The sequence below is a fragment of the Phyllobates terribilis genome, unplaced genomic scaffold (genome assembly GCF_046119375.1).
Source record: "Phyllobates terribilis strain yellow unplaced genomic scaffold, ASM4611937v1 Scaffold_1__5_contigs__length_1240528914, whole genome shotgun sequence".
Classification (NCBI taxonomy): Eukaryota; Metazoa; Chordata; class Amphibia; order Anura; family Dendrobatidae; genus Phyllobates; species Phyllobates terribilis.
This window is the reverse complement of record NW_027362761.1, coordinates 811502342-811528075: the sequence shown is the minus strand read 5'-3', so window position 1 is coordinate 811528075 and position 25734 is coordinate 811502342. Positions and strand designations below refer to the sequence as shown.

The 25734-nt window shown below is 43.4% G+C and overlaps 1 protein-coding gene across 5 annotated transcripts in view; it reads right to left on the bottom strand.

Moving 5' to 3' along the window:
• The window catches only part of PTPN13 (protein tyrosine phosphatase non-receptor type 13), a 388996-nt gene that overhangs the window by 188397 nt on the left and 174865 nt on the right, over positions 1-25734 (bottom strand). For 4 of the 5 annotated variants that reach the window (XM_073637137.1, XM_073637140.1, XM_073637138.1 and 1 more), the window contains exons 5-7: positions 24004-24189; positions 23550-23634; positions 2909-3454 (exon numbers count right to left, since the gene is read on the bottom strand). In XM_073637137.1, the coding sequence (XP_073493238.1) occupies positions 2909-3454; positions 23550-23634; positions 24004-24189 (817 nt within the window). The remainder of the gene's footprint in view (positions 1-2908; positions 3455-23549; positions 23635-24003; positions 24190-25734) is intronic. The other variant, XM_073637141.1, reaches the window with a different exon arrangement.

Here is a 25734-nt window from a genome sequence, read left to right as displayed (position 1 = left end):
TAATGTACATGTATATAGAGTGTCTGTTTGTTACGGGGACATGACAAGTAAACCTGTTACCCCAGCGTAAATAGCAAATCACCAAAAGCATGTCTTCTCTGCTCATATATAACCACAAATTACACAGATTTATTGAAAATTACACTGGGTGCAGGATAACAAGTACTGTAACTGGTCTATCTGTGTGCAGCAACTACAGAGAGACAATCCATTTTTACTACCGTACTTATCAATGAATGAAGCAACTCAGCCTGGAGGAATATTCAGATAATATAAGATCAGATAGTTCTGCTCCGCACTGTACTTATATGAGGCAACAGATAACTTGCTACAATGGAAACAAGCTTAAAGGGTTTGTTCATTGAAAACAAGTTATCACCTATCCATAGGATCAGTGGAGGTTCAATCACTGGGACTGGCATAGATTGGCAAAACAGGGTCCTTTCATTCCTGTTAGCATGGAGGAGAGGCATGCATGTGAAACCGCTGCTCCATTCATTCCCTAAGGGGCTGTTGAGCGCTGCGCTCGGTTTTCTACAGCAGCCCCATAGAGAATGAATGGAGAGGCAGTTGAGCATCTTGACCTGCTGTTCCATTTTATAAAGAGGGTTAAAAGTTCCCCATTGGGGATAAAAATTTCCCTCTTCAGCCAATTGGTACAAGTCCCACCAGTCGCATCCACACCGATCAGCAAGTTATCATCATCTTATCATCCTTCATCACCTATGCAAAGGTGATGAAGGAGTTGTCCAGTGAAAACAAATTAACATGCAAAATTCTGATTGCCATCATCAAAAATTAAAGTAAACTGCTTTTAATGGGATCTAGTAATGTTAATATATAGTCTAAAAGAGTGTAATTAGCATAATGTCATAATAGAATTTTTTCAGCAATGCAGTTATTTTCATGTTAATAGTGAATATTAAAAATTTAAAGGGTTATTTCCAACACTGAAAGTTATCACCTATCTCTGCAATCCTGTAGGCAATAAATGGGAGAAATGGCACGCATGCCGAACCACGGCTTTAATCTGAATGGGCATTTCAGAGCCATGTTCTTGGGATCATTAGGGGTCCCAGTAGCCAGATATCTGCGAAATACAAAGTTATCACTACTCTATTGACAGGGAATAACTTCTAAAGTTGGGAATAACCCTTTAAAGTTTAGAAATGTAAAAAATGCACTATTTACTTAAAAGTAGCACAGTAGTAGGATATAAATATTGAATGGCAAAAAATTAAACTGCATAATATCACTAGATTCACATCCAAATAATTATTTAGTATGTCCGTGCTTTAGTTACCACATCATAAGATATTTATTGTTTATACATAAAAAGTTTCTCAACTATAAATTGAAGTATCTGATATATTTCATATATTTAGTTTAAGAATACTGATTAACGTCAATTTCATGCAAATTAGCTCTCCTCTAGAAGGAAAGACATATCCTCTAGTGCCCCATATAGGTAGCTACCCTGTAAGTTAATGTGCAGGGCATTGTGCAGAACGAGCTGTCAATCAAAGTTCTGGGGAGTTATTACAGCTGCCATCCACATTATAGTGAGCGGTGTCTGTAACCACTTTGTGCACCATCCCCATGACTGAAAGCCAGAGGCTCCCAGGAAGATATAAGTATTATTAGTATAGATTATTTTCTGCCAGTAGCCGTGCTTTCAGTAAGGCGGCCAGGCAGCATTTTAGTGCTTTTTGCCTGCAGATTAACCCAATATCTGCAGGTAAATAGTGTTTCTTGCACATGGCAGATTACCTTTAAAACAACCTTAAAACATGAATAGGTTTTTAGTCAACTGAGAAAGGCCCAGCTTTTTTTTGGTGGTCCACTATTTTGGGAGCTTCTCTTGCAGAATGTTATGAAACAGTTTGGTACTCTATTACTATTGTATTGAAAAGCTAAGTACTATTTTCTAACACAATCATCATATTTACCCTGATTTACTGATAATTCACTAAATAGTGATGTCAATGCTAATATATATAGTTCATATAAGCATTTCTAATAGATTAGGGCAAGAAAGATGTTAATGCCAACATCCTTAATTGCCGAGGATGGAAAGAGAAGGGATAAAAGTAGGCTTTCCTGTAAGTTCCAAGGCAATACAAGACCAATGTCAACATCCATGTTCAATCAAGTGTGGTAAAAAGGATATTAATGGCCAAACTGAGCATATATGTGGACGAGGGACTCGGGAGAGACAGCTACTTCCAACTGCATGGGTAGCTGAATATGAAGTTTGAGCCTCCCTACAGGAAGGGGAGGGAAGGGATGCCGCTGCCATACACTTCTGGCAGTGACTTATCTCTACAGAAACAAAAGATCAGGAATTGGAATTCAACATGCTCGATCCTTCTAATGTTGGGGGTGAGTCTAGAGGCCCCATACAAATTAAATGGTGGGCATGGCCTGCCTTCCAATCAAGGTGGCCAACAATCATCAACAAGTTGATCGTAATAGCTGTATATATGGGCAGCGTGTTGTTTTGCTCACTTGCCCACGTAGCTGCTTGCCCATTAACCAGCTGTCCATACAAGGTTCTTAGCTCAGAATCCCCATCGGTAAACAGAACTCACTTGTAATTACTCCACGTTTAGTGATCAATACATTCAATAATAAAGTGGATTTCATCAAAAATCTACCCAATGAAGGATTGTTGGAATAAAAGAATCACATTATATAATATCTGTGAACCCTTCCCAAAAACATCAAAAACGATTGAAAAAAGGTTTTAAAAAAGAAATGATTTAGCATAGGACTAAGTGTCAAGTGGAAATGGATATAAGAACATATGTAGAACTCAGCAATACAACGTATGATTTTTTTAAGTTTTCATGGTTTCTGGGAAAAGAACAATGTTCACATGAATTGATGAACATTCAGTGGGACTAACCTTCTATGTTCATGGCATCTCGCAGTATTTGCAGGTTTTTCTTCTTTTCTCTGATCCTTTCCAAGGCACTTGAAATTGCAACAGAGGTTGGCACTTCTGGTCCATGTTTTGCTTGGTCCATTTTCTGCTTGTCGAAAACATCAGCAGCATCACTTGACTGCCTGAGATCCTTCATTTTCGGCATGGCTGTAATCCGTCCATTCAAAGTTTCAGATACATTACGATTGTAAGGTTTTACAGCAGACAACCCTCTATCTGTGCCTTGGCTAGAGATGGACGATACGTCAAACGATGAAGCCCAATTTTTTTTCCTTTGACTGCGTTCGCTGAGTTTTCTTTCTAATAAATTAGACTGAAGATTGCTGTAAGCATAATGTGATTTTGCTATATCCTCATAGGTGGAGCCAAGTTCTAATGAGGGGAAGCTGTCATCTTCATCATCCTGTTCTTTACATGCCAGAAAGCCCATAGATTTGCTGAGGCCTCGGTTAAGAAAGTTCTGCTGTGAAACTGTATTAGAAGTGGTATCACGTTCTACCCGTCTGCCTGAAAATTTAAGGGTAACACGTCTTGTTAAATCAAGGGAATTTTTCATTTAATTTCAGCCTGAAAAAAAATTCAAACTGTAGTTTGTTGTTTTTTTAAGGTAGAATATACAGAAAACGAACACACGTCCAGTCTTCTAACTTTATGGATTAGTATATAGTCCTTGGAGCAAAACCGAGGAGTTTTTGAAACTTCTAATTAAAAATATCCAGGTTAACCCCAGTGTATCTATCACCTGAATGGTGAAAATGAAAGCTACTATTGTATGAGACTTGCACTGACCAGAAGAACTGCCATTTGAGCATGTGAAATATTATTTGGATTGTATTCCTCATGTTCCTTTTGTATTTTTGATTAACTTGAACACAAGATCACCAATTTAACTTTACTAGTTCCATTTCTTTAAAAATAACCGAAGATGGTTTTTGTCTTCTGCGCAATATGTTCAACATTAATTTCCATATATCATAGCGGACAGTGAGGACTATGAAATGTTGTCATAGCAAGAAATAAAGCAACAAACCACATCCTGAAACTGTTTATGTCATTCTCTGTCCCAATTTCCACAGAAAATGTAAACACTATTTCTATCGGAATATCTGGATGGATTTTCCTTCGCAATTCCCACAGGTTCATAAATAGTAATGTTAAAACAAAAATGTAACCCAATATTAAAAATACATATACTGAATTCAATACATACTGAAACCTTGTTCTGAGCCCTAAGGAGGAGATCATATTCATGTGTGATGTAACTGTATATTCAGATGGATGGATTTCTAGGATTTCTTTTGTATCTAGTGCTTCATTTATGAGTGACTTAACTGCACATCCTCACCATATCGATCCTAAGACCACGGCCCCACTATCAGTATTTGGTCAGTATTAGGTCAGTATCTTTTCTCAGGAGTGGGAGCCAAAACCAGGTGAGGAACAATCAGAGAAAAGGTATAATAGAAACAAGTGCACCAATTCTGCATTTATCACCCACTCCTGGTTTTGGCTCCCACTCCTGAGAAAAAATACTGACCGAATACTGATAGTGGGGCCGTGGCCCAATATGCAGAAAATGCCTCCAGTCCAAACTTTCCAATGCATTATAGATACAAATGAAAAAAAATAATTACATGTAGAAAGAAAAAAAATCCACTTCGTTCCCCTGCCTGCAAGTTTTTAGCTGCAATGAAATAAAGGACTTTTAAAGGGACGGTGAGTGCAACGCTTTTTTTTTTTAAAATTTACATGGACTTGTCTGGCAACTGTTTTCTCCAGGTTTGCACCTGAGATCTCTGAGTACTGGTTTGCAATTGGCTGGTAATTATATACTAGTGCTTTTGAGATTTTTGGTGCTGATTTTTCTCTTTTTTTCTGCTCTTCGGAAAAAAAATAATGAATTGCCCATACTTTTTATCGCCCAAAAGAAACCACCCTAATTGCTCCTAATCTCAAGAAATGAGGAACTAAAAAATAAAATACAGGTTTGAGTTCACCATAACTTTTCATCATATACGCACTACCATTTACCCAATCAAATTTTTCTCATTTTTTTTTAGAAATATTATAACATGCTAAAAGTCACCTAATAAAAAAGAAACAACTGTAATTTAAACATTATGTCCATTGTGTTCTTTTATTTCTTTTTTTCTTAAGTCTCGGGATATTGCAAGTCACTGATGCCCAACGGGTGGCCCGCTTGCCTGCTGTGTGGCCCAGAGCCCAGGGGAACGCACATAAAGTGCAGCTGCTGTTAACAAGATAATGATCAGGCAGGAGAGCTCCTTCCAACCATAAAGAATAGAAGTGGATAAATGGCAGCAGGGGCATAGTAGGATCTGTAAAAAAAAACACATCCTGGCACCACAAAGTAGGGAAAAATATGTACTGTTTCTCTTTGGAATTTATTCTCATTATTGGCAGAAATAACTGAACAAATATCACCAAAATGGATCTGTAACAGTGCCCGATATTTGTATGGGTCTGTCCAATTTCCTTTATCCAAGCATTATCTGAATATTATGTTATGAAATCAAGGGCCACATACAAGAGCCGTCATACTGTAAGATGTTGACCACCACTGCTTAACTTGCCTACATTCAGGGCTATTCATGGACCTCAAGGGAAATGTGTAAATTAGTAAATAATTTTATATAAATATAGCTATACATAAATAAGCCTGGACATGAAGATGACAATAAAAATTAAAAGACCACTAAGGATGTCTTTTTTTTGTAAGAATGCATTGTAAGAATGTTTTTGATTGTTTTTTGGCCACAGCTAGAAGTGGATCTAGCAAAAATGAGAATTATAAGTAATTTCTTGATATTTTCCATTCCCTTAAAAAAAAAACATTTTTGTTTTTGGATATTCAAAACATTTTACAAAAAAAACACGGTGTGTGAGACCACCCTTAAAGTGGATATCCGGGACTTTAAAAAGAAAAAAATCTGCCTAGCCAGTAGTAGGCAGATAGTTGCTATCTACCTGCCTGTTGTGCCTGGCGCCGTTCTCTGCCGGCACAGAGAGGTCACAGACTTCCACTTCCGAGAAAAAGGTATGTAGTTGCTAACAGAGGCAACTACCTGTCTGGCCGATCCTGCCAGAGATTCAGCTGCTCCCTGTCAACAGAGCGGCAGTTTGTCTTCCTGTTGACAGGGCGGGACTACTGGCATCATGCTGATTGACAGTCGGCTCTCCGCTGCCTAATTGGGGGAAGCCAGCTGTCAATCAGCATGACCTCAGTAGTCCCGCCCTGTCAACAGGAAAACAAACTGCTGCTCTGTTGACAGGATCGGTCAATGACCAGCGCCGGGTACAACAGACAGGTAGTTGCCTCTGCAAGCAACTACATACCTTTTTCTCGGATATCACCTTTAAAGTAGGAAAAAAATATTATATTTGAAAGCAACTCCCAAAATGTCCGACAACTAAGAATGGAAGAGTTGAGAGAAAATGAAAGGGGTTGACCCCATCATAAAATATACAGTACAGAGCAAAAGTTTGGACACACCTTCGCATTTAAAGATTTTTCTGTATTTTCATGACTATGGAAATTGTACATTCACACTGAAGGCATCAAAACTATGAATTAACACATGTGGAATTATATACTTAACAAAAAAGTGTGAAACAACTGAAAATATGTCTTATATTCTAGGTTCTTCAAAGTAGCCACCTTTTGCTTTGATGACTGCTTTGCATACTCTTGGCATTCTCTTGATGAGCTTCAAAAGGCAGTCACCGGAAATGGTCTTCCAACAATCTTGAAGGAGTTCCCAGAGATGCTTAGCACTTGTTGGCCCTTTCGCCTTCACTCTGCGGTCCAGCTCACCCCAAACAATCTCGATTGGGTTCAGGTCTGGTGACTGTGGAGGCCAGGTCATCTGGCGTAGCACCCCATCACTTTCCTTCTTGGTTAAATAGCCCTTACACAGCCTGGAGGTGTGTTTGGGGTCATTGTCCTGTTGAAAAATAAATGATGGTGCAACTAAACGCAAACCGGATGGAATAGCATGCCGCTGCAAGATGCTGTGGTAGCCATGCTGGTTCAGTATGCCTTCAATTTTGAATAAATCCCCAACAGTGTCACCAGCAAAGCACCCCCACACCATCACACCTCCTCCTCCATGCTTCACGGTGGGAACCAGGCATGTAGAGTCCATCCGTTCACCTTCTCTGCGTCGCACAAAGACACGGTGGAACCAAAGATCTCAAATTTGGACTCATCAGACCAAAGCAGATTTCCACTGGTCTAATGTCCATTCCTTGTGTTCTTTAGGCCAAAAAAAGTCTCTTCTGCTTGTTGCCTGTCCTTAGCAGTGGTTTCCTAGCAGCTATTTTACCATGAAGGCCTGCTGCACAAAGTCTCCTCTTAACAGTTGTTGAAGAGATGTGTCTGCTGCTAGAACTCTGTGTGGCATTTACCTGGTCTCTAACCTAAGCTGCTGTTAACTAGTGTTGAGCCACCCCCGTAGTGTTCGAGTTCGGTTCGGTTCGTCGAACACCCGTGTGTTCGCCGAACTGTTCGTCGAACACCTTCGAACACCGTTAGAACCAATGGCAGGCAAACAAAAACACATAGAAACACATAGAAAACACCTTCAAAGGTGTCCAAAAGCTGACAAACTGCTCAGAAGACATAACTAACACATGGAAAAGTGACAAGTACATATAGTCATGCGAAAATAAAAGAGGTGGAGGAGTAAAAGGAGGGGGAGACACAGATATAGGCATGTCATGCCCTTCTAAAATCCAAAAAGTGAGAAGCCGACACGGCCAGTCCGCTCCTGCCCGTGCCACCTCCGTGTCGCCGGGTTTGTGCCAGAGCCGCGGTGAACCCTGACGGCCAGCCCCCCTCTCCCAATACTGGTGCCTGTCCGCTGGTGGGTCGAGCGAGCCCCCCTGTGGTGGAGGCAGCTCTAAGCTTTTTAATTTAAATTGTCTCTCTAATTTGAATGAATACACTTTAAATCCATTTACAAGGATCTATTGGAGGGCAAGTCTCATGCCAGCAGCCGCGGTAATTCCAGCTCCAGTAGCGTCCACTAAAGCTGCTGCAGTTAAAAAGCTTTTATAAGGATCGAGCTCGGCTGTCCACCGCAAGGCATCCTACTGCCAGTCCCAGCCCCTATGCCTTGGGGTGCCTCCTGATGCACTTCACTAAGTATCCCATGGTCCCGAAGCATTTCCTTTGAAAAAATTAAGTGTCTAAACTACAGGTGGTGTAGCTTGCTTAACAGCCGGGATAATCCGCTGACTAGCAGACACTGCTACTAGGCACAAAGTATTTCCTGGGCTAGATGCAGTTAAAAATTTGTAATTAGATACTCTCGTTGGATGCTGAGAAAGCATTCCATAGAGTCTCCTGGCACGCCAGATATGATTCTCTTAAAAAGCTTGGGGTAGGGGTCTAGGGGACCCTTTTATAGCCAAAATCACGGCCCTGTATCGCAATACGTCACCTAGGCTGAAGATAAATGGAACTGTAGCACCCTAAGGGCTCGGTTGCTACAGACGTATTGCACCTCACCCAGAGGTGTGATATCTCACTCTCAGGTAAGGATGGAGTGTGGATCAGGACCCGACACCTGCATGCATTACACCACATTGCCGTGGGGCAGGGCGACCAATATGCCCCTGAGATGGGCACGACAGTCCCTGTCCCTGGCTGGAGTGGGGGGAGGGAACACTGAGGAAGGGGAACCCTGTAGTGCAGGAGCAGGGAGGAAGCAGTTCCTGGGTGCATTGAGAAGGGAGTATAAAAGGTGGGCACCATCTTAGTTCAGTGCAGAGAAGTCTGAGCAGAAGTGGCAGGGAGCAGGGGCTCTGCATGAGCTCTGCTCCGGAGGCGGGCCTAGTAACAGAGGCCCAGGCCTGGAAGAGGGAGAAGGAAGGAAGAGGAGCGGAGAAGGCTCCAGGAACGAGGAATGAAGGGATCCCAGGGGTGCGGACGGGCGAGTCGCCACCGCACGCCCGAATCCACCTGCGTGGAGGGGTCAGGCCAAAGGGGGAGACCGGTCCCCGAACTAGTGGAGGCAGGAAACGACCCTCAGCTAGAAACCGGAGGCTCTGACATTTTATGTGGCGCAGCCCCTCGCTACACCCGCTAGGAAGGCACCACATAGGGTCAGGGAAACTGGCGCCAAGTTTACCAAGAGGAGGCCCGAGGCAGCCGGACAGAAGTGTTGGTAAGAAAGGCCAGACAAAGGACACACAAAGGGGGTCCTGTGAAGTGCTCCAAAGTTATCTGGGAGTTGTCTGAGCCCCTCACCTGGTGAGCACAGTACGACGTGGGCAGCCGTTACCTGCAGACGTGGTCTGGATAATAAGAACTGTGAGTAAAGGCCCTGGACTGCATCACTGACTCCGTGTCGTTACTGCTGCTGCCCTGCACCATCACCCCCATCCTCCGCATACACTGCCCTGAGGCTATACTCCTCCCGTGGGGAGTTATGCTACGCTCTGCTGCACCCACAACACCAGCCTCAGCGGTCTGCCCTGTAGCGGCGGTTCACTCTGACCGCAATCCACGGGTGGCGTAGTCGGACATTTAAACATCAAAACCACATAAATAGTTCCGCCACTGGTTTGACCGCCCTGAGCCACGGAACCGGGTCGCCGCCACGAAGACTACAACCACCAGCATCCACCAAAAAGGGTCCGGCTCCGGGTGTCCCAAGGCCCAGGGGGTGCGTCAGAACATTTTCATCACCTTTCACAATCACCAATGGGACAAGGCAGGGATGTCCTCTGTCCCCTCTCTTATACATCCTAGTGACGGAGCACCTGCTCTCATCAATTCGCCATAACCCCAATATTAGGTGGATTGAGGTGGGAGGCACCGAGTACAAGTGCTCTCTATTTGCTGATGATGTCCTAGTATATATCACTCAATCACATATATCCATCCCTGCTGTTATGGCTGAAATAGATCACTTTGTTACATGGTAAAATTTTAAAATCAATGCAGCGAAGTCTGAGGCCCTCGATGTCTCCCTCCCCAAATCCATATAGGATTCCATCCAGTCCAACTCTCCCTTTGCCTGGCCCTCACAGGGTATCAAATACTTAGGAATTCCTATTCATAGAGACCTCTCCCATCTATGTTATCTTAATTTTGGGCCCTTTATTGAACAATTCCATACAGACCACGGTTGGCAAGTTAGAACTGTAAGATTCACTACGTGAACCACTGGTGTTTTGTGGAAAAGCACATGTACACTGCGTTCCAAATTATTATGCAAAAGGTGTTTAGGAGTGATAAGGGAAGAATTTGTTTGTTTGTCAGTTAAACTCATTGATGGTGATGTGTGTCAGGGCTCTTTATATCACTGTAAGCAATTGCAGACACCTGTGCTAATTAGTTTGGCAGGTGTGTCCAATGAAAGGCAAGACTACTTAAGAAGGCTCTCTCACATTATTAAGCAGCCTACATTTTCTGCCAAAATGGGAAAGAAAAAGGATGTGTCGGCTGCTGAGAAGCAACAAATTGTGGAGTGTTTAGGTCAAGGCATGACTACAATCAACATTGTGCGATGATCAGGATGAAGTGTCTTGGCAATCAAGAAGTATGTAGCTGATTCACAGTACACACGTGTGCGTGCTGATAAGGGCAAATTGAGGACTCTTTCCTACAGGCAATTACGTCAGGTTGAAAGAGCAGCGGCAAAAAAGCCTTGTCATAGCAGCAGACAAGTTTTTGAAGCTGCTTGTGCCTCCAACGTCCCCCGAACAACAAGATGCAGGGTCCTTCAGAGGTTTGCAGCTGTGCATACGCCATCCTGTCGACCTCCTCTATCCACTTCACACAAGCAGAAACGGCTCCAGTGGGCCAAACATTACATGAAGACTGATTTCAAAACTGTTTTGTTCACGGATGAGTGCCGTGCAGCGCTCGATGGTCCAGATGGATGGAGTGGAGGATGGCTGGTTGATGGACACCCCACGCAAACACGGCTACAGCGCCAACAAGGAGGAGGTGGAGTAATGTTTTGGGCTGGAATCATGGGGAGAGAGATTGTCGGCCCCTTTAGGATCCCTGAAGGCGCTAAAGATGAACTCCATAATGTATGTGGATTTTCTCAAACAGCACTTCCTGCCATGGTTCAAGAAGAAGAACCGTGTATTTCACAGCAAGATCATTTTTCTGCATGATAATGCACCATCTCATGCTGCACATAAAACATCTGCATCTCTGGCTGATATGGGCATAAAAGGGGACAAACTTATGGTGTGACCCCCATGCTCCCCTGACCTCTACCCCATTCAGAACCTTTGGAGCATCATTAAAAGGAGTGTCTATGATGGCGGGAGGCAGTTCACATCTAAGCAACAGCTCTGGGAGGGTATTCTGTCCTCATGCAAAACAATTGAAGCAGAAACCATCCAAAACCTGACAAATTCAATGGACGAGAGAGTTCAGAAGCTCCTTTCAAACAAGGGGTCCTATGTGAAAATGTAACATCACCTAGAATAAAGTTTTGAGTTGAAAACTGTTTGATTTCAGTTTCTAACAACCTGCTAATGCTTATAATTTCAAAAATGACCATTTTTTTGGTCTTTATTAAAATGAAAAGGTTGATCGAAAAGTTTGGGGGATCTAAGAGTGTGGCAACCCAGTAGTCATGATTACTTCGAATTCTGACAATATGAGGGTCATGCTGCAGGTAGTGCAGCAAGAAGGCACTTATGTGTCTTGCGCATCTCGGAGCCCCAAAATTATTTTCCGGGCTAGATGCAGCTAAAAATTAATTTTAATTTTAAATCTGGTGGAGCTTATTATAGATGGCCTAATAGGATCAGTGCTGCACACTGCTACAAAGCCCAAATTATTTTCCAGTCAAGATACAGATAAACATGATTAGTAATTTGAAAGCTTAAAACGGTTGGTAGGGTGATTTTAACCAATCATCAAGCTTTTACTCTCCCCAGGATGACACAGGGGTAGAAAAGTCGTTTCGGATCCATGATTTGTTCATCTTTATGAACGTGAGTCTGTCTACATTATCAGTGGAGAGCCGCGTGCGCTTATCTGTCAGCACACCACCAGCAGCGCTGAACACACGTTCAGACAGAACGCTGGCTGCGGGGCATGACAAGATCTCCAAGGCGTAAGTGGCTAGCTCCGGCCATTTATCCAGATTGGAAGCCCAAAAAGAGCAAGGGTCCAGTGACACAGTCGTGGCTTCAATGTTTACTTGGAGATACTCCTGTACCATCGTCTCTAGGCGTTGACTATGTGTCAGACTTCTTGTCTCCTGTGGCCTTGCAAAGGATGGGCTAAAAAAGTGGTGAAATGATTCCGCAAAATTGATGTTACCAGCAGATACTGTGGTTCTGTTACGGTTTGAGTGCTGAACACTTGACGGTCCCACGGTTGGCAAGTTGGAACTGTGAGATTCACTACGTGCACCACTGGTGTTTTGTGGAAAAGCACATGTAAGATTCTGCAACAGTCTCTGCTGATACTCCTGCATGCGTGCATCCCTTTCTATGGCAGGAATAATTTTGGCAAATTTACTTTTGTACCGGGGATCTAACAGTGTGGCAACCCAGTAGTCAGGATTATTTCTAATTCTCACAATTCGAGGGTCATGTTGCAGGTAGTGCAGCAAGAAGGCACTCATGTGTGTTGCGCATCCAGGAGCACCAAGTCCCTGTTGTGTTGGTGGCGAGGTAACAATCATGCTTCCTTCCTCTGTCCTCTCCCCCCAACCTCGCACAACAGAAATGTGATCAAGGTCTCCCTCATCTGATGAGTCTTCCATCAGTTCGTCCTCCACTTCTTCCTGGGCTCCTGCACCTTCCTCACTAGTTTGGCTGCTACCATGCTCCCTGGTAAAACCATCTCCCCCACCCTCACATGCCTGCCGCCTTGGTGCTGCCGACCGTCTGGACCTTGCAGATGTTAGCCCTTCCGCATACAACTCCTCCTCCTCTACTTCCTCCACCTCCTCTTGTGCCACCACCTGACTCCGAATTCTGTTTAACATGTGCTCCAGCATGTAAATCACCGGAATAGTCATGCTGATAATGGCATCATCAGCACTAAACATCTTCGTCGCCATTTCAAAACTGTGCAGAAGGGTGCATAGGTCCCTGATCTGAGACCACTCCTCCAGCGTGATTTGCCCCACCTCTGGATCTCGTTGGCCCAGGCTATACGTCAGAACGTATTGCACCAGGGCTTGTCGGTGCTGCCACAGTCGCTGCAACATGTGCAGAGTTGAATTCCACCGGGTAGGCACATCGCATTTTAGCCGGTGAAGTGGCAGGCCCAACGACTTCTGTAGAGATGTAAGTCGCTGAGCTGCGGGATGCGAACGGCGGAAGTGAGCACACAGCGACCGTGCCCTCTGCAGAAGGCCATCTAGTCTGGGATAGTGGGCTAAAAATTGCTGGACAACCAGGTTCAACACGTGAGCCATACAAGGCACGTGTGTGACATTGCCCCGGCGAAGGGCCGCACCCAGGTTTGCAGCATTGTCGCACACGGCCTTCCCTGGTTTCAGGTCCAGTGGAGACAGCCATTCATGAAATTGGTTCTCCAGAGCTGACCACAACTCCTCAGCTGTGTGACTCACATTTCCCAGACATTTCAAAGTAAAAACCGCCTGATGACGTTGAGCCCTACTGCCAGCATAGTAAGGAGGTGTGCAGGATCCCTTCTGCGCAGTTAGAAAGCTTGTGGCATGACCAGACAGGCTTTGGGTGCAGGTGGAAGACCGAGAGGAGGTTGAGGAGGCAGAAGCAGTGGAGGAACTTTGACATAAAGAGGATTGACGCACAACTCGTGGGGACGGCAAGACTTGGACAGCAGCCCCTTGTCCTGCTGTCACCATAGTTACCCAGTGCCCAGTCAGCGACATGTAACGCCCCTGTCCATGCCTACTCGTCCAAGTGTCTGTGGTGAAATGCACCCTGTCACACACAGAGTTTCTCAAAGAAGCGGTGATGTTGTGTGCGACATGCTGGTGGAGCGCAGGCACACCTTTCTTTGAGAAGTAGTGCCGACTGGGCATCTGGTACTGGGGCACTGCGACGGACATAAGGTCTCGAAAATCCTCTGTGTCCACCAGGCGGAAAGGCAGCATTTCTGTAGCCAAGAGCTTGCAGATGGTGAAATTCAACCTCTTAGCTTTCTCATGGCTAGGAGGAAATGGTCTTTTACTTGTCCACATCTGAGGGACCGAGGGCTGGCTATTGTGCTTAGACGGGGTTGATAAGGGTGTCCCCGGCAAACTGCCGGTCTGTGAGGAAGATGCAGGCGGACATGTTAGGTTGCCTTGATCCAAAGGTGGTGCTATCGATGTCGGACAGCGCTCAACACCAGCTGGTGTTACCACCTCCAAAGAAAATGATGACCTGCCAATCACGCTGGCTGTTGCGGGTAAAGAGGTGGCAGGTCTGCGCCCCAAAACAGGTGTGACTGCTGTCCCCCCAGTCACAGAGGATGAAGAGGCCGCGGATGCACAAGATATGGCAGACGGTGGTTGGCCCGGCCGGCTAGGCCGCATTGTAGCACACTGAGCTTCCCACTGCAACTTATGCTTCATGTCCATGTGCCGGTTCATGCATGAAGTACTCAAACTATGTATTTTTTGGCCTCTACTTAGCTTTTGCTGACAAATGTTACAGATAACACGAGTTGGGTCATCTTTATCGATCTGAAAAAATGCCCAGGCTATGCAAGGCTTAGCACCCATGCGACCTGAAGAGACACCACGACTTGTGGTGAGAGGCAGAGTTGTGTTTGAGGATGCAGTTGTTGACGTGCTTCCAGTACTACGTCTCTGTCCAGGAAGGCGCAACCTGACCTCGTCGTCACTAGCATCTTCCTCCACCTCCTCTGCTGACCTCATCTCTTGGCTGACTGTGGGTTGACAGTAAGTGGGATCTCCGACCTCATCATCATCACCCTGTGTGTTATCACACCCGTCGTCCTCAGAGCCAACCTGTTCCTGCCCTGACAAAAAACTAAAGTTGTCGCTCCAATCAGGTATTTGAGTCTTATCATCGTCTTCCTCATTGTCTCCACCAACAGGAGTTACAGTTTGGGAATGAGGGTCTACATTATGGTCAGAACCTTCTGCGTCTGGTCCTGGATCCGACTCATAAAGATTCTGGGCATCAGTGCAGATCATTTCCTCGTCTGGATTCACAGAAGCGCTGGAGTCGACCTCTGATTCCCAGGCTATAGTATGAGTAAACAGCTCTGCAGACTCAACCATCTGTTCTACCTCATACTCAGACGGGCAGCTGGAGATTTGGGAGCTGTGAGGAAGCAAGTGCGATTTGGGTGACACCTTTGAGGACTGGAGTATTTGTGATGTTGAAGTTGATGTGGAGGAGAGCCCACTTAAAGGAGCACTTGATATCCGTTGAAGCACCTGCTGTTTTTGTGCCTCATCTGGAATTTGTAGCGATTGGCGTGGCCGTAAGAAAGGGATCTTATCACATTGTCCGCTAAAAGAAGTAGACATTTTAGTTTGGCTGGAAGATGGTCTTTCTTCTGCAGATGTTACTGTTGCTTTAACACCTACCCCACGGACACAACCTTTTTTCCCCTTCCCAACACGCCTATTCCCCTGTCCACCAGCAGCAGGCCTTTTTCCACTCATTTTGGTGGTTAACTAATTCACAACTCTGGAGTTGTTTGCACAAAAAAACAATGGATGGTAACCGAGCAGAGCTGAGTGGCCAAACTGTGGTATTAGGCCAAAACTATTGGCTGGGTTAGATGCAGAAAAAAATTATATTCAATTTGCAACCTGATGGAGGTCAGTATAGATGGACTAATACAACAAGTCCCACACACAGCTAGAAGCCCAATATTTTTTCAGAGGTAGATGCAGAAAAAAATATATTCAGTTTGCAACCTGATGGAGGTCTGTATAGATGGATTAATAGAACAAGTCCCACACACAGCTAGAAGCCCAATATTTTTTCAGAGGTAGATGCAGAAAAAAATATATTCAGTTTGCAACCTGATGGAGGTCAGTATAGATGAACTAATACAACAAGTCCCACACACAGCTAGAAGCCCAATATTTTTTCAGAGGTAGATGCAGAAAAAAATTATATTCAGTTTGCAACCTGATGGAGGTCTGTATAGATGGATTAAAAGAACAAGACCCACACACAGCTAGAAGCCCAATATTTTTTCAGAGGTAGATGCAGAAAAAAATATATTCAGTTTGCAACCTGATGGAGGTCAGTATAGATGGACTAATACAACAAGTCCCACACACAGCTAGAAGCCCAAATATTTTTTCAGAGGTACTGTAGATGCAGATAAAAATTATTTTTAATTTGCAACCTGATGGAAGTCAGTATAGATGGACTAATAGAGAAAGTCCGACACACTGCTAGAAGGCCAAATATTTTTTCAGAGCTAGATGCAGAAAAAAATTAGATTCCGTTTGCAACCTGATGGAGGTCAGTATAGATGGACTAACAGAGAAAGTCCCACACACTGCTAGAAGGCCATATATTTTTTCAGAGCTAGATGCATACAAAAAATTATTTTGAATTTGCAACCTGATGGAGGTCAGTATAGGTGGACTAATAGAACAAGTCCCACACACTGCTAGAAGGCCAAACATTTTTTCAGAGCTAGATGCAGAAAAAAATTATATTCAGTTTGCAACCTGATGGAGGTCTGTATAGATGGATTAATAGAACAAGACCCACACACAGCTAGAAGCCCAATATTTTTTCAGAGGTAGATGCAGAAAAAAATATATTCAGTTTGCAATCTGATGGAGGTCAGTATAGATGGACTAATAGAGAAAGTCCGACACACTACTAGAAGGCCAAATATTTTTTCAGAGCTAGATGCAGAAAAAAATTATATTCAGTTTGCAACCTGATGGAGGTCAGTATAGATGGATTAATAGAACAAGACCCACACACAGCTAGAAGCCCAATATTTTTTCAGAGCTAGATGCAGAAAAAAATTATATTCAGTTTGCAACCTGATGGAGGTCTGTATAGATGGATTAATAGAACAAGACCCACACACAGCTAGAAGCCCAATATTTTTTCAGAGGTAGATGCAGAAAAAAATATATTCAGTTTGCAACCTGATGGAGGTCAGTATAGGTGGACTAATACAACAAGTCCCACACACAGCTAGAAGCCCAATATTTTTTCAGAGGTAGATGCAAAAAAAATATATTCAGTTTGCAACCTGATGGAGGTCAGTATAGGTGGACTAATAGAACAAGTCCCACACACTGCTAGAAGGCCAAATATTTTTTCAGAGCTAGATGCAGAAAAAAATTAGATTCAGTTTGCAACCTGATGGAGGTCAGTATAGATGGACTAATAGAATGATGCTATGCCCAAAAGATTTTACTTCACTAGGTGCAGTAAAAAAATTGGTATTCTATACACAGGTGGTATATCTTGCAACACAGATAGGCTACTCCACTGACTAACACACTCTGCAATAGGCCAAAAAGGATTAGCTTTGCTAGATTCAGCCAAATGCTGTGAAAAAAACTTGCACAGCACTGGCACAGACCTGCCTGGCAAAAACTGATAGGAACTGATGTAACCTAGTCCTGAAAAGGACTCCAATTACAATTAGTCTTTACTCCCACAACCTATCTATTTAAGAGCACAGACCTGCCTGATAAAAGTCGTAGGAAATGCTGTAACCTAGTCCTTAAAAGGACTGCAATCACAACTATTCCCTACTCCCAAGCTATCTGTATATTTGTGCGAAAATTGGCTTGAAATTAACAAGGTATAGCGCACACAGCAACAGCGGTGCCGTCTAACACGCAGCTGCAGCAGTGAGAAAATGGTGGCGACGGGGAAAATGGCTTGGTCTTATAGGGCAAGGACATGTGACATACACTGCCAATGACACATGCCCTTGCTTGTGTGAAAAAAAGCACTTCGCTCCGTGTGTGCGCTGCTGATAGGCTGACAGATTGCACCTCCCCACTGTAAATGCGGGAAAGAGAAAAAAAAATGGAGATCTTCATTGTTCCTGCAGAGATCCATCCCCTGCCCCTCCCCCCACCCCGCTGTACACTCAAACTGCGTATTAACATTAATTTTCATCATTACTGAGAAAAAATCCAGTTATGATTTTGGTGCACGAACAGTTATCGAACATAACCTCGAACAGCCGAATTTTTCTCAAATTGTTCGTGTTCGCCGAACGGCTCGAACACCGCCCAAAACAGCTCGAATTTGAGATTGGCGAACAGTTCGAGTAGAACAACGCTCATCTCTACTGTTAACCTGTGATTTCTGAGGCTGGTGACTCGGATAAACTTATCCTCAGAGGTGACTCTTGGTCTTAGTTTCCTGGGGCGGTCCTCATGTGAGCCAGTTTCTTTGTAGCGCTTGATGGTTTTTGCAACTGCACTTGGGGACACTTTCAAAGTTTTCCCAATATTTCGGACTGACTGACCTTCATTTCTTAAAGTAATGATGGCCACTCGTTTTTCTAACCTTAGCAGCTTTTTTCTAGCCATAATAAAAATTCTAACAGTCTATTCAGTAGGACTATTAGCTGTGTATCCACCAGACTTCTGCACAACACAACTGATGGTCCCAACCCCATTTATAAAGCAAGAAATCTCACTTATTAAACCTGACAGGGCACACCTGTGAAGTGAAAACCATTTCCGGTGACTACCTCTTGAAGCTCATCAAGAGAATGCCAAGAGTGTGCAAAGCAGTCATCAAAGCAAAAGGTGGCTACTTTGAAGAACCTAGAATATAACACATATTTTCAGTTGTTTCACACTTTTTTGTTAAGTATATAATTCCACATGTGTTAATTCATAGTTTTGATGCCTTCAGTGTGAATGTACAATTTTCACAGTCAAAAAAATACAGAAAAATCTTTAAATGAGGTGTGTCCAAACTTTTGGTCTGTACTGTATAACTACATTTATAACATATTTCCCCTAAAGGTGCAACTTTCCTTAGCAATACCAGCTCGGGATGGGTTGTCATAATGAGAATCTGTATAACAACTGTGTTGTGTGTAATGGGTAGGCCCCCATGCACATTAAGTTAGCCAAACCAGACAATATCATTGGGATGGGCTCAATGTCTAAGGTGTTTAGATGCCTCACAACTCTTCATGGTGTTGTGAGGAGAGAAAGATTTGTTGAATTTCAACGCCCTATCCTTTTTTTATTCCTGGAGAGATTCCTCCGGTAATGGGTTTTCTTAGGGTATGTGCACAGTGTCTTTTAGACGGCAGCATACGCGGACAGTTTTTGAAGTAGAAGACCATTCAGGATAACCCTGTTGGTGTTTTTCTTTAAGCGTCTTCTTTGTCGTCTTTTTTTTCCCATTATATTATATTATATAATTTTCATAATATATAAATTAAAGGCAGTCTCCAAGTAGAAGCCACTTGAAGAATGGGCAAGTCCTTGTGTATTAGCCACTTCACAGCTTTTGAAGCCTGAAGCAGATAAAAGACGTGAAAAAAGATGGAACCCAACACCCGGTGACAGATTACCTTTAAGGTAAAATTACATATTTCTGCTTTTCTGAATCACAAATGTTGTTAGCTTGTCGTGAAAAAGGGCACTATAACATTACAAATATATAACTCATATTTACCTTAAGGGAGAACATATTATATTACAAAAGAACATGACACCTAATTGTGACTTATATGATGAACAGACAGATAGTGTCAAACAATAGATAGAATTCACGGAGGAGCATAATCTAAAGACCAATAATCTATAATATTAACCCCTCACATTATTATCCATTCACAATATCTGCCGTTAATGCTCCTAAAGGCATTTCCCTGCAAACAGCCTAAGTGAACATACACATACAGTTCTGAAAGGCAATTCATTCTAAATGAAGGTTATTGTGCCAATATCTATGTAAGGCAATGGTTCACTTTCAATGTTGGGCAATGCAATCTTTGTAGTTACCTGATGTTATCTGCCTTGGGGCTGAATCACTTCCTGACACATATGTCTCTATTCTTGTTTAAAGGGAACCTGTCACTTGATTCATGCACGGGCAGCATGAATCAGAGCCCGACCTCACAATTGCAGCCTGGTATGGTTTTTTTCAACATAGTTTGAAAACCCAGCCAGGAACTATAGAGAGATACAAGTCTGGAGCCGTCTCCAGACGTCTTCACCCCGCACCAAAGTGATTCAAATAAATGGATGAGCCAGGTCAACACGGACAGGAACCATTCTTTGTTAGAAACTGCACTCTGGCTCAAAAGGGGGATTCATCATGATAATGTAGACAGGCAGCAAGATGGCACCTGCTGCCAAAAGTCCAAGATGCAGGGATGTGTCACAGACGTAACTGGCTTCGGTGATACCTGCAAAAGGCTCCAGCACTGAGAGTGCCGAGAGGTTTTACTTAATAGAGTGGCAAAGGGTTAAGGTGTCAGGAATACCTGCGGTACTGGTCATTCTCATCCTCCGACCATCAAGGGCAGCTGACCTGCTCAGAACTGTCTTTGTGTAGAAGTGGGGACATCTCTGAGACCTGGTCTCTGTGGGAGCTGGAGAGACCTCCTACTTCTGGTCAGAATGTGCGGTGAGAATCTGGACGATATTGTGAAGGGATGAGTCCTGTACAACTGTATGGACTATTTTGTTTTGCCTTATGCCGAATGGCCATTTATCTGTTTAGCTGGAAAAGATTTATGAACTTTAATAAATCTGCCTGCTTGGACACAGGCAGCATACCTGTGCGAATCCCTACTACACTGCTCAAAAAAATAAAGGGAAAACATAAACAACAGAATATAACTTCAAGTAAATCAAACTTCTGTAAAATCAAACTGTCCACTTAGGAAGCAACACTGATTGACAATCAATTTCACATGCTGTTGTGCAAATGGAATAGACAATAGATGGAATTTATTGGCAATTATGAAGACACCCTCAATAAAGGAGTGGTTCTGCTGGTGGGGACCACAGACCACATCTCAGTACCAATGCTTTCTGGCTGATGTTTTGGTCACTTTTGAATGTTGGTTGTGCTTTCACACTCGTGGTAGCATGAGACGGACTCTACAACCCACAGATGTTGCTCAGGTAGTGCAGCTCATCCAGGATGGCACATCAATGCGAGCTGTGGCAAGAAGGTTTGCTGTGTCTGTCAGTGTAGTGTCCAAAGGCTGGAGGCGCTACCAGGAGACAAGCCAGTACACCAGGAGACGTGGAGGGGGCCGTAGGAGGGCAACAACCCAGCAGCAGGACCACTACCTCCACCTTTGTGCAAGGAGGAATAGGAGGAGCAGTGTCAGAGCCCTGCAAAATAACCTCCAGTAGGCCACAAATGTGCATGTGTCTGCACAAAAGGTTAGAAACCGAGTCCATGAGGGTGGTATGAGAGCCCGATGTCCACAGATGGGGGTTGTGCTCACAGCCCAACAGCATGCAGGACGCTTGGCATTTGCCACAGAACACCAGGATTGGCAAAGTCGCCACTGGCGCCCTGTGCTCTTCACTGATGAAAGCAGGTTCACACTGAGCACATGTGACAGAGTCTGGAGACGCCGTGGAGAGCGATCTGCTGCCAGCAACATCCTTCAGCATGACCGGTTTAGCAGTGGGTCAGTAATGGTGTGGGGTGGCATTTCTTTGGAGGGAAGCACAGCCCTCCATGTGCTCACCAGAGATAGCCTGACTGCCATTAGGTACCGAGATGAGATCCTCAGACCCCTTGTGAGACCATATGCTGATGCGTTTGGTTCTGGGTTCCTCCTAATGCAGGACAATGTCAGACCTCATGTGGCTGGAGTGTGTCAACAGTTCCTGCAAGATGAAGGCATTGAAGCTATGGACTGGCCGCCCGTTCCTCAGACCTGAATCCGATTGAGCACATCTGGGACATCATGTCTCGCTCCATCCACCAATGTCATGTTGCACCACAGACTGTCCAGGAGTTGGCGGATGCTTTAGTCCAGGTCTGGGAGGAGATCCCACAGGAGACCATCGCAACCTCATCAGGAGCATGCCCAGGCGTTGTAGGGAGGTCATACAGGCACGTGGAGGCCACACACAATACTGAGCCTCATTTTGACTTGTTTTAAGGACATTACATCAAAGTTGGATCAGCCTGTAGTGTGTTTTTCCACTTTAATTTTGGGGGTGACTCCAAATCCAGGCCTCCATTGGTTAATAAATTTGATTTCCATTGATGATTTTTGTGTGATTTTGTTGTCAGCACATTGAACTTTGTACAGAACAAAGTATTCAATGAGAATATTTCATTCATTCAGATCTAAGATGTGTTATTTGAGTGTTCCCTTTATTTTTTTGAGCAGTGTATATCTACATACTCTAACTGGCCATATGGAAAGGGGGTTTTCAAGGTGATACAATATATTTTTCTTTGCTTTACAAAAACGCATACAGAAAAATCCAAGTGGCAATTAGGCTATAGGCCAATATAAGAAACTTAATAACTTAAAGGGAGTTGAAATACTAGTATATCAAAAACTGGAAAAAAAAACACAAGTTAAAGGGGTATTTCCCTACTTTAATTTATCATGCATGGATGAGCAAAAAAAAGAAAAACTGTACTCCCCGCCGAAATTGCTACTTTTTTACTCCACCAGCGGCTGTTGATCTGTTGATCTGTTTCTGCCTTCAGATTCCATCCGAAAAGTAAAAAACCTGTTCTTATGGAATTTGAAAGCTTAGAGGGGTTGTTCAGGTTTGGGATGAAAGTCTGCAGTTACTTTATGTGACTGCAGACTTTTGAATCCTTACAGGACGCGAACCGCATGATGTCAGGATTCTCTGGCACAGGGGATGAGAGTGATTTGCATAATTCCGGTCACATTCTAACTAGATGTGTGCGGCCTCGCTCAACTAAAGTGACTTAAGCTTGATGCTAATTGGATGCCACTGTCACGTGGCATTGTTCATACCAGGAAGGCAATGGGGGACACAATATCCAGTGTGAAGAAGCAGTGCTAGTTTGGAGGGTAAGCACAATTTCCTGTTTGCTTAGTTTGTTATAATTCCGAAACACTAGATCTCATATACAAGAGTAGGAGAAACCCCTTTTAAAGAAGCACTCCTCCTCCTCCCATCAAAATTGTTATCTTCTTAATATATTGCAATCATCATATTATATAGCACTGTGTACTTACAATTGCTCATTTCGCCTTTCTACCCAGTTAATTCTTCTGTTTTCCATTAGGTCTATGACATCACATGACATCATAAAAACTGACTAGGTGAATCCTTCTAAGATCTATGTAGAAACATGAGGTCAAAAGAGCAATTGTAAGTACACAGTGTCATATAATATGATGACTGCAATATATTGAGAGGATAAAAACGTTGATGGGAGTGCTTCTTTAAGTCAATAGGGGAAGTCAAATTAAATGGTCACAAAACCACATGTAGTGTATACAGTGATTTGAAAGAATGAAAATATAAAAAGGCAACATTTCCATGTTAATTCAGAAATCTCACAAAAAAATATCTAAAATAAGCAAAATTAAATTGTGCGAATCGAGCATTAAAGTTAGGTCAGAGAATAGGAAACATGTTTCTAATGGAAACATGAGTTATCACATCAAAGAACTAGAAGAAGAAATGACTTTACAACACACCTGGGGGCAGACCTTTCCCTCGTAGTCGGTCACGGATTGCCTGGCTACGATCTGATTCATTTACCTTATTGCCCGCCTGATCCATCTGAAAGGAAAAATAAATTATCAACTACAGAAGCAAAAGAAATAGAGATGATGTTTTTTTCTACAAAAAAGACATTTGCTATATCGCTTGATATTAACAGTTCATGAGAATGTAAGGATAGCAAAAAGGGAATACCCCGTTTAGAAGGGCCGATAATCAGGCAATCCTAAGATAGCTCATTCACAATTAATATCTTGTCTAAATACGCAAGTAATGACTTGATAAACAGGCAAATTGTTGGGTGAGATGATTTCTAGGCAAGCATAAAATAACAAAATCATCATACTCTACAGTATATCGCCGTTTCATAAATGGGCACTAACATTTGTACTTCTGATTGAGATTAATTCAGTTTTCAACATAACTCACCCAAGTTAGGCTGCCAAGAACCAGCTTTACCAGCTGTTTGATGTAATAGAAGGAAGGTGCACAGTTATTGTTGCGAATGAAGGCACTGCAGCCATCTAAAACCGTGCGTGTAGTCAGTCTTGTGATACAACTGTCATCACACATGTCCAGCAAAATACCGTTCAAGCGTTCCCCCAGTTTGATAGGCTGCAAAAAAATATACATTTATTACAGTCATACAAATTATAATGCTCCAAATGTTAGCTACACATAGGTATATGGCGATATAAAGCATTTTTGAGGCACATTTTAGCCAACAGTGACTATGCAACCAAAAACTAAGGTTAGAGCTACAAGGAGGTACTAAGTGCGCGACAGTAGGTGTGACAAGTTGCACAACCAAAAATGGCTGTGCAACTGGTCTGTAACTTGCTGTCACATGACTATTTTAGATTTACAATTTGCCAGTACAAAAACAGCAAAATCACATGCAAGTAGAAGTCACACATAACGATCTCATATTGAAATCTATGAGACACAAGTCACACAGATTTCGTTTTAAAGGATGCACACAAACATAAACTTGTTGCATTTTGCAGTTTGACCCACAAACTTCATTGTAATTCCCATTTGACTTGAACCTGTAACCCAACATCAAACAGGTTTGGATTTTTGTAAAGTCCCTAAAGAGGTTCTCTGGAAATAGGAATCCTATTATAAATACATCTGAGAGAAGGTGTGCCAGTGGATATTCTGATCTAATCTTGAGGGGTGTTGAGGTAAGAAGAGGCTGCTCACACTGCTGTCAACCCTGTCGGTCTGATCTAATACTTGATATATCTTGGGGTTATAAGATAATAATAGGCAGCTCACCCTGCTGTCCATCCTATTTTTCGGATCTAATAAGGCTGCTACCAGGATTGTTGAGGAAAGAAAAGGCCACTCACAATGCTGTTCACCCTGTCATTCTGATCTAATAATGGAGATACCAAGGGTGCTGAAGTAAGAAGAGGCAACTCAACCTGCTGTCCACCCTGTCTTTCCGATCAAAGACTGGTGATACCTGGAAAGCTGGGCCATGAAAAAGAGGTTCTTCAAACTGCTATCCACCCTGTCTGTCTAATTTAATACTGGAGATATCAGGGTTGCTGATGTAAGAGGCAGCTGCTCACACTGCTGTCCTCCCAGTGTGTCTGACCTAATACTAGAGATACCAGGTGTTAGAACTCTCCTGTTAGTTTTTTTTTAGTTTGCTGGTCACATGACCATTTTTGCCTATTTAGTCCGGCTCCGCCCTCCTGGTCTTGCTGGACTTCATTGTATTTACTACTCTTGAGCTAGCTTGGTGCTCTGTTGCCGTTCTCTGTTAGTTTTGCTAGGTCTTCTGACCTCTATGCTTTTTGTTGTGTGTTTGTCTTTGACTGCTACTATTTCTGCTAGGAGGTGTCCAACTTATCCCAGTCCCTAGTTCTTGTAGGGATCCCTCCCTCACATCTATAGGTCTTCGTTCAGACTAGCCGAGGACTTTAGCGGGTCTGATCGCAGGATCAGGTTCCCCGTTACATCGTAGGGATCTAGTTTAGTTCTATTGTAGGGACAGTTCTCCTGTCTTTCCTTAGTCCCTGTAGCAGATCATAACACCAGGGTGCTGAGGTAAGAAGAGGCTGCTCACACTGCTGTCCTCACAGTGTGTCTGATCTAATACTAGAGATACCAGGGTGCTGAGGTAAGAATAGGCTGCTCACACTGCTG